Consider the following 15,281-nt stretch of genomic DNA (forward strand, 5'->3'; position numbering starts at 1 on the left):
AAAAAAAAAAAAAAAAAAAAAAAAAAAAAAAAAAAAAAAAAGATCCTTTTTGGTCTTAAACTTCAGGTTAAAGCTTAGGACTTCAATTTCAAAGTTAAATTACATACCTCTCCAAGCATGTTGCTATACAAGACTTTGAAAACTTCATAAAAGCCAAACTTGCAGAGCCCCTGCATAGAGTAGCCAATGAAAGTCGGAGCCCATCCTTTAGCCAAACCACGAACACCATCCTCTTTCAGTGTAACTGAGAATCCATTAAATATGCCCTTGTACTTTTGGGGGTCCACCTTTATTTAAAACAAGAAGAAAAAAATTAATTTAACCAAAGAGCTATCACTTCTCATAAATATTAAATTTTGCTATTATTAGTCTTTCCTTTTGGTTCTATAATAAACTTCAGTAACTACACAAAAGATAGATAAATACAAGTTCACTGCATGGTATCAACTGAATATCTAGAATTATCTTTGTAAATGTAACTTTATACATTAAGGTCTTTCAGTCAGAATTAATTTGGAGGGTTACTTAAGATGGTAAAATTCCTAGAAAAATACATAAAACTGACTCAGATTTTTCATCATCCAACTCTACCACTTTAAAAAATTTAGTTTTTTTTTTTTAATTTTTTTTTTCAACGTTTTTATTTATTTTTGGGACAGAGAGACAGAGCATGAACGGGGGAGGGGCAGAGAGAGAGGGAGACACAGAATCGGAAACAGGCTCCAGGCTCTGAGCCATCAGCCCAGAGCCCGACACGGGGCTCGAACTCACGGACCGCGAGATCGTGACCTGGCTGAAGTCGGACGCTTAACCGACTGCGCCACCCAGGCGCCCCTAAAAAATTTAGTTTTAAAGCTACTGCCTAGGTAATAAGTCTATATCCCTAATGTATGTTAGCCTGTTAAGCAGTTTATACTACGAAGTTTTATGAAGTTAAGACAAATTTAAAAACTACAAGCTGAGGGGCGCCTGGGTGGCTCAGTTGGTTAAGCGTCCGACTTCAGCTCAGGTCACGATCTCACGGTCCGTGAGTTCGAGCCCCACGTCGGGCTCTGGGTTGATAGCTCAGAGCCTGGAGCCTGCTTCCGATTCAGTGTCTCCCTCTCTCTCTGCCCCTCCCCCGTTCATGCTCTGTCTCTCTGTCTCAAAAATAAATAAACGTTAAAAAAAAAAAAATTAAAAAAAAAAAATACAAGCTGAGAAGGTACATGGACATAATGAATTAAATTCACTTCGAGAGACGTGAGTTAAGTTTCAGCAAAGGTCTATTTCGTATCCATTCTATTAACTAATGGGAAAAGAAAAAAAAAATCTTATTTCACTATATCTGCCAGTACTAAAATGGCTGGTATACATCACCTTCCTGCCTGCTAACATTATTTCACTTTCCTTTACTTCACCTTCCTCTCTTTTAGGTAAGTGGACTTCTAATCCTGTTTGGGACAAATACATTTTTGACGTTTATTTTTTTTCAATAATCCTAATTTAAAATATTCTAATTGCAAAAAACTTTTATGTAAACATACAAGAAGCTATGCCTACATAATTTTAACACTAAAATAATGAGTATTTTTTTAATGTACATAATGTTCTGCCCTGATCTTATCAGTAAACAGGGACATGAAGTTACTTCAAAAATACACAAATGATTACCCACTCTGTCATGTAACTGCTTATAAAATGACAATTTGGGAGCATAAAGAACCGGCAGGCCTTGAAGAGGAACTCTAGTCAAAACAGTCCAGCAGCAAAAAAAAAAAAAAAAAAAAAAAAAAACCAAAACATTTATAGCCAGGGTTTGGGATCCAAAAATCTGCCTACGATTTTATTTTTCAAAGAGAGGCATTCCAGGGCATCTGGCTGGCTTAGCCTATGGAGCATGCAACTAACTCTTCATTGCAGGGTTAAGTTTGAGCCTCATGTTGGAGGTTACTTAAAAATAAAATCTTGAGGCACACCTGGGTGGCTCAGTCAGTTAAGTGTCTGACTCTTGGTTTTGGCTCAGGTCATGATCTCATAGTTTCACGGGTTCAAGCCTCACATCGGTTTCTGTGCTGGCAGTGTGGAGCCTGCTTGGGATTCTCTCTCCCTCCTCTGCCCCCCACCCCCTGACTCAAGCAGTCTCTGTCTCTCTCAAAAAATAAACAAAACAAAACAAACAAAACCAATTAAAATAAAGATCACGAGTTAAGAAAATTTGGGTTTGGTTTCCTGAAGTTTCTAGCAGTTGTAATGTCTTCAAATTTGTGAAGCTCTTTAAAAGTATTTGCAATTAAATCACACATGGAAGATACATTCAATGTTGCCGTCTCAATACAAACCTGCATACGGCATTTCACTAAATCCAGAGGAACGACAGCAGTGTGTGTCAGACCACAACTTAAGACCCCACCAAAGCCACACAGTGCATAAAACTTCATGGAGCCATATTCGCAACTGTACTCTGTAGTAAGACAAGACACACCATGCATTTCAATATAAATCTCATGTTACTGGTTATCAACTTACCTCCTGGACAGTTAGGTTTCCACGCAGCTTGTTAGATGCTTATGTTTTACAACTTAAAAGCCATGCTTCAAAAATACACTTTTAGTCCAGCATGCAAAACAAACCTGCATTCTGCATTTAACCAGATCTAGAGGAACCAATGCTGTATGTGTTGTGCCACAGCTAATAATTCCTCCAAGTCCACAAAGGATAAAGAATCTGCCAGATCCATAGTCACAGCTATACTGCTCTGTTTGGTTGAAAAAAAAAAATCAGGTAAATATTTCTTCAGAGATGACTAAGGCCATGGGAATGAAAGAGAACTAAGATTCCCTGGGAGATAATGCTATCACAACTGAACAACTTTGGCCACTGTTTACAATTAAGTTGAAAGATAATTTTCCACCTAGTTTAACAAGACATTTACTACCAAAACCAAAGAATCATTTAGATTATGAAGGTACTATGAGACATTACCTATTACCTATTTTGCCATACTAAATGTTTCCTACAACATTAATAGCTCTTCCAATTAAAATTAAACTTCAAGTTATTAAGTGCTAATAAAAACACACTTCAGAGTACAAACTCAGAGCACTGGACAAGTAAAAAGCTTGCAAACTTCTAAGTATACCCCAGCCACTAACCAATACTATCTCCACCTATGGATTCATATAAGTATAAAACGAAACAAATTCCTGCAGTCAAATACATTTACTACTACACAACAGTATAAGGACTTTTTTATCCACACTAAAGACATAACAAAACACATAAAGGATTTAAAAAGTTTAGATTTTACAGGCACACGATATAGATAACATCTACAGGACTCCTATAATTTGGTGTTTGGATTTCTCTGTACATTACACTCCGCTGGGATTCAAAACACACAATTAAGCTAAAGTTGAGTCTAACCAAAAAGAATCCGGAGAGATAAGACTAAAGGGATCCCAACCAATTACTATGGCCTTTTAATAGCCTATCTGGGGCTGCTGTCACCTCCTCTACCAATTACATTAAAACAAGAGACCCAATTATCTCTTACACCTTGGGTCAAGGAATATTAGACTTTGGGAATACTTATGAGAGGAAGGAGTATTTTTAATAACCAAAGTCAAATCAAGTAACAGACAATACAATTAGAAAGAACTGCAGGTGGCCTGCAGCTACGAAGGAGAGTTCACCCAATACTTAGCCCGCTGACCAGGCAGGTTACTGAGAAGATAAGACGCTAGTGACGGCCTCTATAGCTTTACTTTCTCGAGGACGTGGAGGTCACAGAGGGAACTGTGCCTAGGCCGTTCCACGCCCTTGAGAGAGGGCCAAGGATCCGACACACGGCCTAGGGCGGAAAGGGCTGACATCCTAGGGCAAGCAACTGGGCGCCGTCCTGTGGTGCAGAAAACCAAGTGTGTCCTTCTCCGTCCTCTAGGCCACTAAAGCCGAATGAGCCACGACGAACATAACGACCGAATCGGGCTAGGGTCTAAACTCACCTTCCACAGCGGCTGCTGCCAGATTGCGGGAGCGGCGGGGCGGACCCGGAGGCCCCGCGGGGCTGCTGCGGGGGCCCGCGAGGCCATCGTGTACCAGCTGCAGGTGGGGCGCGTTGAAGGGGTTTGCCCGCGCCAGATGCGCCACAGACGAGAACATCTTCCTAAGGGAACAGGGAGCAGCGGTCAGAAGAAAGGCAAAGAGACCCGTCAGACCGCCAAAGTCACCGGCACCCTAGGACCCCGACACGGGCCTTCCTTCTGCCCGCCTCCGCGCCCTTGAGGAGGTTATGGCGGCCTCCACAAGGGAGGAGGTCGACCAGGCCTGCAGTCTAAGCAGCTCCCCACAGGGATTCCATTCCCCGCACCCACTGGGGGGAAGACCCGGCACACTCACTTCCTAAGATGGCGAACACACAACCGCTCCTTCGGAAAGGCTGCGGCTCACAGAGGCCGAACGTCCTCCTGGCCCTTAGATCTGTGCCCTTCGCGCGTCGTCAGCGTGACGCACGTTACGCGTCACTACAGCTGGGGCACCCATTGGCGGAGAAGAGCGCCGGTGCCGTGGCGTCATCACGTTCACCTAGCAACCGTATCCCCGCCCCCGCCTGCCCCGGCACTTCCGGCCCGGCTTCTGCGCCGGAGGATTCGTTCTGCGCAGGCGCACATTCCGGGGCCGGGTTTTTGAGTGGTGTGCGGTAGTGCTCGGTGACCTCCTGTTTTTGTCTGCCTTCACCTTCAAGAGTCTTTCTTTGACGCAGGAATTCCAGACTTTTACATTTAGATGAGTCCCAGGGTGGTACTCATTTAAACAAACAGAAAAAAACCCCTGAATGATGGATGATACATTATTTCGGTGTTGCAGTTCGAATGTTACTGCAGTATTTTGTGTTAACAACGTCTGCCATTAAGGTACTTTTTTTAAGTTCCATACATTGACATTACACATAGACATGTCTGCATTTTCCAATAGACCACAGGGAAGTATTTCAAAAGAAAATGTGCAACAAGAACTCTTTAGACAAGACAGCTTGGGGGTTCATCACAATAGTTTATATGACATATTAAAACATTCAATAAATGCATTTTAACACTACTTGATAAACCAGATTGAAAGTGATTGGCAGAAGATTTGTTCAATAAATTTAGAAAACCATCATTAGACTCAGTTAACTGGGGGAGTTGAGTAGTTTAAACTCCTGTTAGAATTCTGGCTCTGACCTTGTCCTGGCTCTTGATAAAGTAACTTTGGGAATTCACTTGATCTCTATAAACCTGTTTCTTTTTTTTTTTTTTTTACATTTATTTATTTTTGAGACAGAGAGAGACAGAGCATGAACGGGGGAGGGTCAGAGAGAGAGGGAGACACAGAATCGGAAACAGGCTCCAGGCTCTGAGCGGTCAGCACAGAGCCCGACGCGGGGCTCAAACTCACGGAGTGTGAGATCGTGACCTGAGCCAGCCGAAGTCGGCCGCTTAACCGACTGAGCCACCCAGGCGCCCCTATAAACCTGTTTCTTTAAAAAAAAAAAAAAAATTTTTTTTTTTCAACGTTTACTTATTTTTGAGAGACAGAGAGAGACAACACATAAGGAGGGGAGGGGCAGAGAGAGAGGGAGACACAGAATCCAAAGCAGGCTCCAGGCTCTAAGCTGTCAGCACAGAGCCCAACGCAGGGCTTAAACCCACAAACCATGAGATCATGACCCAGGCTGAAGTCAGACATTTGACTGAGCCACCCAGGCACCCCTGAACTTGCTTCTTCAAAGTAGCATGGAAGCAGGGAGCAGCCCCATAGGCTTGTACCGTTGTACAGAGCCTGTGCGTGATTTAATGCTCTGTTGTCACCATTTTGGAATTCTTAATAATTTGTGAACAAGAGGCCTTCATTTTGCACTGAAATTACAAATTACAAATTACCTGGTCCTGGGATGAGAGTAACATCCATCTTGCAGAGTTTATGAGAACTCAATGAGACAATGTCTAAATGTGGGGATTTTAGCCAAGAAGCAGAGCTGGTGAAGGGGTCACTGGATGGTAAGTTACTAAGAAGGTAGGGGAAATCTTGCTAAATTGACCTAACAGGATTCTTACTGAAGGCAGGCCAAGATAATCAGATATTACTTGGGGGATGATGAATTTGATAAGGTATTGAGGGTGATCAGATATCATGCCTAGGTGGGGTGCCTGGCTGGCTCAGTTGATGGAGCATGTGACTCTTGATCTCAGGGTTGTAAGTTCATTTCCCATATAGAGTGTAGAGATTACTAAAAGAATAAGCAAATTAAATAGATAACAAGGTTGGGAGATTTTTTGCTAACCTAAGTTACTAACGTGACAATTCTTTTTTTTCCCCCATTTTATTTATTTATTTATTCTTCATCATGGTAAGTGTACTCTTCTAAACCCCATCCCTATTTCACCCATCCCCACACACACCTCCCTTCTGGTAACCATCAGTTTGTTCTCTGATGTTAAGAGTCTATTTCTTGGTTGTCCCTCTCTCTCTCTCTCTCTCTTTTTTTTTCCTTTGCTGATTTGTTTTGTTTCTTAAATTCCACATATGAGTGAAATCCTATGGTATTTGTCTTTCTCTGACTTATTTTGCTTAGCATTATACTCTCCAGCTCCACCCATGTTGTTGCAAATGGAAAGATTTCATTCTTTTTGACAGAATTCTTGCTATAGGTGGGCTCTTGGAGGACATGTCCAAGGACAGTCGTAATTGAAAAGGACTCAGAGGAGCCTAACTAAGGTCTGGTCAAGGAGAGAATTTTTGTCAACACTTTCCTATTCAGGGAGCACCTGGCTGACTCAGTTGGTAGAGCATGTGACTCTTGATGTCAGAATCATGAGTTTGAACCCCACCTTGTGCAAGGAGCCTGCTTATAAAAGAATAATAATTTTAAAAAACCTTTCCTATTCAGTGTACCAAGTCTGGCATTTTAATTTCATTTAATATGAGCTACCAGTGAATTTAAATTTCAGCTAAACTGTCAAAGTCCCTCTCAGCAATTTGAGCTAAAACGATGGACTGAGACACTGTTTACTGTACCCATATCAGTAAGTTTGGCTTGGTCTGGGTGCCTGGGTGGCTCAGTCGGTTGAGCGTCTGACTTCGGCTCAGGCCATGACCTCACAGTTCATGAGTTTGAGCCCCACATTGGGCTCGTTGCTGTCAGCCCGGAGCCCGCTTCCGATCCTCTGACCCCCTCTCTCTGTTCCTCCCCCACTTGCGATCTCTCTCAAAAATAAATAAACATTTAAAAAATAAATAAAGTGGGCTTTATCTACCATTATATTCATTCTGTTCCATTTTAGTTATCACTACTTATAAAATTGTCTCCAAATTTAAGAGCATAAAACAATAAACAATTATTATCTTACATTTTCTGAGGGTCAGGAATCTGGGAGAGGCTCAACTGGATGGCCTGGCTCAGGGTGTGTCATGGGTTCGCTGTCAAGTGTTGGTTGGGACTGTGGTCTTTAGGGCTGGAAGACGTGATTCCAAGCCCCCTAACTTGGCCATTGGCAGGACAATCCAGTTCTTTGTCAAATGGACCTCTCCATAGAGCTGCTTATGTCATGGCTCCCCCAGAGTGAGTAATTCAAGGAAGACAGTAGCAACCAAGAGAGAAGCTGCAGTGACCTTTATAACCTAATCTCAGAAATGACACACCAGCACTTCTGTATTTTATTGATTACAGACCAATCCAGATACAATGTGGTAGTGTGGTAGGCATCTTTGGGCCATCCTGGAGGGTGACTACCATGCAGCCAACCCAGCATTCTTTGTCTCCATCCCCATACATGTTGCCCAGGTTTCTGTCAATATAAATTTTGCATACTATTTATCTTCTAGGATCTCCTGCAATGGGTATAAAAGCTGTGAGAGGTGCTGATAATAAATCTTGAGGAGGATCAGCAGACCCTACAAGGCAACTAACTACCTCAGGATGGGTCATTACAGATTTTACAGGTAAGGAGAGACTAAACTCCTCAAGCAAAGGAGGAAGGGCTGTTAATGGCAAAAGAGGTCAGCAAATTTAGAAGTTCACGATCTTAGTGTCATCAATCTGCCCATAGGTGCCCATTACCATTCCAATATTCAGGCTCCCACTGCTGCTCAAAAACAAAAACAAAAACTAATTTTAACATGAGACCTTCAAGATTGGAAATTCAGTTGTAAATCAGGATTAGATTTTGGATTTGGTGAGATTTCTGATCCTTTACTAGAACTGAACATTTAAAGCCCTAAGCTCATCACATTTCTTTTCCCGCAGTTATCCAACATAATTAGGATAAACCAACCAACTCCATTGTGTTTCTTATTTTTGTTAAAAAATTTATAGAAGCATCTACATGGTTATCCAAAGCCTTGCCTTATTTAGGCACTTGATTACAGTTGTCCGTCACCATATGTGATGATTTAAGAAACTTTTTCATAATGAATCCCATGCACAACCAGTGTCACCTTTATCATTGACAACTGGTCATCAGAGCCTTTAAATCCAATCAGATCGGATAACCCAGAACAAATTCATAGAACCCATTTTGAAGGTTTAGTTTTTCTGGAATTACTTCCAATACCATTGTCTGTATCGGAGTTTGACCAGAGAAGCATAATCACTATGAGTCATATGAAATAAGGTTTATTTTAGAGACTAGGTCTTTAAAATTGTGGGAGCTGGAGAAGAAGTTTCCTCTGTGTCTGGGGTTTCATCTGAAATTGCAATAAATCGATAGAGCGTACAATCAGGCAGGAAAGCTGGACATGAAGTGAGGATGAGCAGGGACAAACTGGAACCCACAAAGACAAACTGGATCTCAAGAGGATAAACTAGACCATGCATCTGTTTCTTACTACCTACAATGTCAAAAATGCAGGTACCTGCAGGAGCTATGCTGCAAGTGCTCATAGGAGCCAAGGTGCTGCACATGCATCTGGGCCAGGGCTCAGAGAAACTGAAGAAGGTCCTGGAGTTGCTGAAAGAGTTCCTCACTTGGCCACTGCTCCACTCCCAGGTAAGCCAGCAGATCAACATGTGTGTGCGTGGGCTGCTGTAGCGCCTCACATCTTACACTGACCTTCAGAGCGTAAGTGCTTCACTTATGCCTTTGAAATCCTGCACAGATTTCCCTTGTGGCCAATTCTAACACAGAACCATATTTGAGAGATAAACAGAATTGGAGATGCTAGAGAAATAGGACATTCAAGTAGAACTTTCCAACAGGCATTTGTAAACCTACTAGAGGTTAACACTTATCGATTTGAGGATCATCCCTGCATGGGCAAATCACAGAAAATCCTTACATAATTCCTACCACAGCCATCTAATAGAGGGATATAATAAATTATGCAAGGTAGACTGAAGTTCCTTTTCCTAAAAAAGGGAAAAAAAACAAGTAATATCCTCACGCGCCTTAGATATTGTCTTTTTTATTAGAAAAAATTTTTAATTTTTTAATGTTTATTTATTTTTGAGAGACAGAGACAGAGCACGAGCAGGGGAGGGGCAGATAGAAAGGGAGACACAGAATCTGAAGCAGGCTCCAGGCTCTGAGCTGTCAGCACAGAGCCCAACACAGGGCTCAAACTCACGAACCCCAAGATCATTACCTGAGTCAAAGTCAGACGCTTAATTGACTGAGCCACCCACGTGCTCCTGATTAGAAATCTTGCTTGTTTATTTTCATGTCTCCATAAAGAGAATAGGGAGAAATTTATCTTTTTCTATCTGAAATAAGATAAAATGGACTTCACAATGGGGCTGTAATTTCCATTCTGAAAAGTTCCAATGATCACCATCCTTCTTTGGAAGGGTATCCTAGGTTGAGCCTAGAGTACCGTGGTGTAAGACTGGAGGCTATCCCTTTACCAAAGTACATCCCAAGAGTACAAAGTGCGCCCTGAGCTCTGGAGCCCAGGTAAAGACACTTGAAGTTACCCATCTTGATGCAGGGGAATGAAAACTGTGGCAGTTCTATCTGCATATTCAGGGATATTGTATTTTATAGGAAATAAAGGCAGGGGAATACTCTTACCTAGTCTTTATCTCTTGATATTTTGAAATTTCCTTCTTTCTGCAATTAAAAGCATAAAATATGTTTTATCTCAGAGGAGAAGCATACCTAGATATGTCAGACCCTAAAATAGTCCTCATAGAAACTGCACATATAGATGGCAACTTTAGTCACTCAGTGGCTATAATCTACTACCCTGACAACTTTTTAAAAACTTTTTTTTTAAGTTTATTCATTTTTGAGAAAGAGAGAGAGAGCACCACAAGCAGGGGAGTGGAGGGGCAGAGAGAGAGGGAGAGAGAGAGAATCCCAAGCAGGCTCAGCATGGAGCCTAGTGCAGGGGTTGAACTCACGAACCAACTCGTGAACCATGAGATCATGACCTGAGCTGAAATCAAGAGTTGGAGGCCTAACTAACTGAGCCACCCAGGTGCCCCTACCCTCACAGCTTTTAAAGTTTGTTTATTTATTTTGCAAGAGAGAGAAAGTGCAGGAGCCTGAGCAGGGGAGGGGAGAGGGAGCATGAGAAGAGGAGGGGAGGGGCAGAGGGAGAGAATCTTAAACAGTCTCCTCATGGTCACCATGAGGAGCCCAGCGCAGGGCTTGAACACACAAATCCTGAGGTCATGACCTAAGCTGAAATCAAGAGTTGGACGCTAAGTGGACTGAGCCACCCAGGTGCCTCCACCCTGACAACTTTTAAGTGAGGCCTTGTGGTCACAAGTTAGAAGTTCCCAAATATGGTTTCTCATCAATGCACCTGGGGGGCTTTTTAGACACAGATGTTCTCAGACCTCAAAAGATTCTACTTACTAAGTCAGATGAGGAGTCCTGGAATCTGCCATTTTTTTAAGATCCCCAGGTGATTCCTATAAACAGCCAGGTTTAGGAACCAATAATCTAAGGAACTCAAAGCGTGAGCCCATAGAACAAGTCTGACACAAGTTTCCTATCCCTAAAATGAGAGAACATCCTGAGTTGCCTGGTTTGCCATGGATGTAAAGTGCTCAGTTACTACAAGGGAATCTCCGTAGATCTGGTTTGCTTCAAACTGTTCACATTGTTGTCGCACGCACAAGAACCACGTGCACAGTTGTGGTGTATACCATCAGTGCACCGTACAAAATGGGGCAACTGCTTAAGTATAAAAGGAGACAGGGCATATCAGTGGTTCAAAGATGGACAATAGCCACAGGCTTAGTAACAATACAAGAAATTTTAGAGAGAAATATATATACTCAAAGGACAGCAAATATGAAAAGTAGTGAATAGGGGCGCCTGGGTGGCTCAGTTTGTTGGGCCTCCGGCTTTGGCTCAGGTCATGATCTGACAATCTGTGAGTTTGAGCCCCACATCTGGCTGTGTGCTGGCAGCTCAGAGGCTGGAGCCTGCTTCGGATTCTATGTCTCCCTCCCTCTCTCTCTGCCCCCCTCCCCCTCATACTCTGTCTGTGTGTCTCAGGAATGAATAAACATTAAAAAAAATTAATAAAAAAAGTAATGAATATAAAATGAAGGAATTAAGCTTTACTGAAAGGAGTAGAAATAGTTCCATTCAGCCTTAGAGATGTAGGACAGAGTATACTTAACACCTAAGTTTATGCAGTGGGTCATCATGAACTGAAATGTGTTGTAGTTTTGTTGTAATTCAAACCTCATGTCACTTATGAAATATTTTTGCTCTAGATAACTAAGGGGACTATTCACAAATGAGTACAGTTGCATTGTAGTCAACCCTAAATGAAATTAACCTAATGTCAACCCCGAAATGAAATTAAAATTTGTAAACATAAAGAAAGTTCAGGGAAAATTCTATTATATCTCTAAACTTGGAAGGGAGTCCATTGGGAATAGCTTTAGGGAATCAAACACATTGTTTAGAGAGCCATAACTTCAAATGTTAGTGGAATTAACTGACTGACTTTATTCTTCTGAAAGAAACTGAATGTTGCTGACTCTTAACACAATTACAGTTAACTTACATAACACTAGCAATTACTCAAATTTTCTATCATTTGTGTTGCTTGGAAATGTGGGAAAGAAACTTTTTTCCTTCTTTTGATTTCAAGAATGTCAATTTGAAAAATATTTAAATCATCTATCACTTAAATTACAAAGTAGGAGAAAATCAAAATAGGGTTTTGTCAACTGCCTAATTTACTTACCTAGGAAATTTATATGGTGGAATAATTTGTTCCTGGGTGTTTGATCGGACTAGATGTCTGAATTAAATAATCAATATTATTCACTTCATTATTTAAGTGGTATGGCTGAAGCTTAGGAACCGACTTTTTATTTTTTAAAAAAATATGATAGGGGCACCTGGGTAGTTCAGTCGGTTAAGCGTCCTACTCTTGGTTTCAGCTCAGGTCATGATCTCACAGTTTGAGAGTTCAAGCACCATGTCGGGTTCTGTGATGGTAGCACGGAGCCTGGTTGGGATCCTCTCTCTCCCCTTCTCTCTCTGTCCTACCCTGCACTCTCTCTCTCAAAATAAATAAATAAACATTTTTTAAAAATATGAAAAACACCTGAAGTCTGTGTACATAGAAATATAATTACTCTTAAATTTTTTTTAACTTATTCTTTAAAAATTTACTTATTTATTTGGAGACATGGAAAGAGAAGTGGGGGGAGCAGCAGAGAGAGGGAGGGAGAGGGAGAGAGAGAGAATCCCAGGCAGGCTCCGAACCATCAACCCAGAGCCTGAGCCTGATTTGGGCTCAATCTTACAGTGAGATTATGACCTAAGCCGAAATCAAGAGTCAGACACTTACCTGATTAAGCCACCCAGGTGCACCAAATGGTGATTGCCTAACTCTATCAGTCCTATATTTATTATTCTACAGTAAGGAAGTGCTTTACTTCCTCTTCGTTTATTTAATTATTTATTTATATTTCTTTCATTTATTTAATTATTTATTTATATCAGTGTGGACTAATGGATTCCTGTCATATTCAATGAGTTATAATCTAATACAAACATTCTTTTGGTGTTTATATTAACACAGATTTGGCCTATAAAACCCCTTTAAGCTGATCCTGTATTCTTTTGATAAGTCCCCATCAGTTTTTGAGCACTTTGTTACTTTGTGGTACAGCAAATGTACCAGATTCCTCCTATTTATTTATTTATTTACATTAAAAAATATTATTTTTAAGTTTTTACTTAAATTCCAGTTAGTTTACAGTGTAATATTAGTTTCTAGTGTACAATATAGTGATTCAACACTTTTATACCATGCCTGGTGCTTATCACAACAAGTACACATCTTAATCCCCATCACCTATTTCACCCATCCTTCCACCCCTTCCCCCAGACTCATCTACTTTTTTCTCCCCCAGCTCTGGAATCAGCCTTTTCTCCAAAGAGCTCTGGTTCTCTTTAGAGGAGAATAACATTTGATCCGAGACCAAAATGTGCTTATTGCTCTGGGATGTTATTGCTTCTAGGCTCTCTCAGCATATATACATACACACACAAACACATTTAAATCAATCTATCATATTTTCTTTTAAAACCATGAGTTCATGCTAATATCTCCAATTCCAAACCAGAATACCACAGGATTCATTCTAGCCTTTTTTCCTTTCCACATTTATAATTCCCTTCTCTGATAGAGATGAAACCGGTTTTCATTATCTTCAGTATATTGCCTCTTATTCGCTCATTCCCCCTGAATGTAACCAACTTTCCAGTCCTCCCGGCCGCCTCCTTGGCATCAACTTTACAAATCCTGTTGACCCTGGCTATATGAAGTGGAGAAAACACACACACACACACACACACACACACACACACACACACACACACACAATTTTATTTTTTTTTTTTTGAGAGAGAGAGAGAGAAAGGGCGTGTGGAGGAGAGGGTCAGAGGGAGAGAGACTGAGAATCTTAAGCAGGCGCCACACTCAGCAAAGAGCCTGACACAGGGCTCTATCCCATGATGCTGGAATCATGACCTGAGTTGAAATCAAGAGTCCAGCGCTTAACTGAGTGAGCCACCCATGTGCCCCTTGCTGCAACCACTTTAAGTTTCTTTTTAATCTGTCTATCCATCTATTGATGCCTCTGTCCATCCATTCATCTATATAATCTGAGCCATTTCAGAGTAATTTGCAGACTTATGTTTTACCTCTAATACTTCAGAATACATTTCTTTTTAAAGTTTACTTATTAATTTTGAGAGGGAGTGTGTATGTACACACACACAAGCCAGGGAGGATCAGAGAGAGGAAGAGAGAATCTCAAGCCTGTGTGGAGCCCAACTCAGGACTCAAACCCACAGACTGTTACATCATGACCTGAGCTAAAACTAAAAGTTTGGACGCTTAACTGACTGAGCCCCCCAGCAGCCCCCCAAATGGATATTTTCTAAATCCTTGTTCCTTCACATTTTTTTGTGGTTGACCATTCCATTCTAACAATGAGCTTTCCTTGTTTATTTATTTACTATTTGTTTTTTGTTGGTTTATTATCAGTGTAGACTCTGGATTCTATTACCATGGATTCTGGTTATAACACATTACTGTTATTTTGATGTTCAGATTATCCCAGTGAGGGCCCCTCCAACCTGGCTTTTGTGTTCTTTTAACATTTTCCATCACTTTCTGAGTACATCTTTACTTTCTGATGCAACGTATTCCTGGCTCACTTGTTCATTTTATGCCCTAGTCCTGGAGTTAGTTATTTCTCCTTGAATCCTACTTATTTTGGGCATTCTCAACTGCAGAACTGAACTCGTTCCATTTGCTGAGGCTGAGAAAGCATTTACCTACTTTACATTGTCTATGAGCTCATACGTTCTACAAGGGTCTGTTTTGCTCATCAGTGGATTCTCCACACCTAGAGCACCAGCTGTGCATATAAAAAGTGTTCCATAAATATTTGCTGAACAGTTTACATGCTGCCAAGCCTGTCTTAGAGAAATCTATTAGAGATATGGTTTCAATTTTAAGTTCAAGGATCACTACAGAGTAGTCACATTCTTTGCATTCATTTGTTATAACCACTTGTCATGCGACAGATTCATAGCTTAAAATAGATTATGTGTCTTGCCATTTACCTTGATGTTTTTATATTATTTTTAGAAGCCAACAGTTCAGTCTACAAAAATTTTTCATTGTCCCTTTTTCAAGACTGTCCTGTTTTCAAGATTTTCTAGATAGCTAGGAGTGATTTCAATAAATGTCATTCCTTTTACTGAGAATGAGGCAGTATGGACATTTTATAAAGACTGAAGTGTTCATTCAAAGTGGATGGTTGAGTATTT

The 15,281-nt window shown here is 41.0% G+C and overlaps 1 protein-coding gene across 2 annotated transcripts in view; it reads right to left on the bottom strand.

Moving 5' to 3' along the window:
- SLC25A3 (solute carrier family 25 member 3) overlaps positions 1 to 4,495 on the bottom strand; it is a 7,279-nt gene extending 2,784 nt beyond the window's left edge. Inside the window, exons 1-4 of one of the 2 annotated variants that reach the window (XM_040491143.1) lie at positions 4,381 to 4,495; positions 3,987 to 4,147; positions 2,613 to 2,737; positions 108 to 287 (exon numbers count right to left, since the gene is read on the bottom strand). In XM_040491143.1, the coding sequence (XP_040347077.1) occupies positions 108 to 287; positions 2,613 to 2,737; positions 3,987 to 4,143 (462 nt within the window). In that variant the 5' untranslated portion in view covers positions 4,144 to 4,147; positions 4,381 to 4,495. Of the gene's footprint in view, positions 1 to 107; positions 288 to 2,321; positions 2,444 to 2,612; positions 2,738 to 3,986; positions 4,148 to 4,380 lie in introns of both variants that reach the window. The other variant, XM_040491144.1, reaches the window with a different exon arrangement.
- Positions 4,496 to 15,281: the final 10,786 nt, after the last annotated feature.

Source organism: Herpailurus yagouaroundi, unplaced genomic scaffold (genome assembly GCF_014898765.1).
Source record: "Herpailurus yagouaroundi ecotype Mexico unplaced genomic scaffold, PumYag 182, whole genome shotgun sequence".
NCBI classification, from domain to species: domain Eukaryota; kingdom Metazoa; phylum Chordata; class Mammalia; order Carnivora; family Felidae; genus Herpailurus; species Herpailurus yagouaroundi.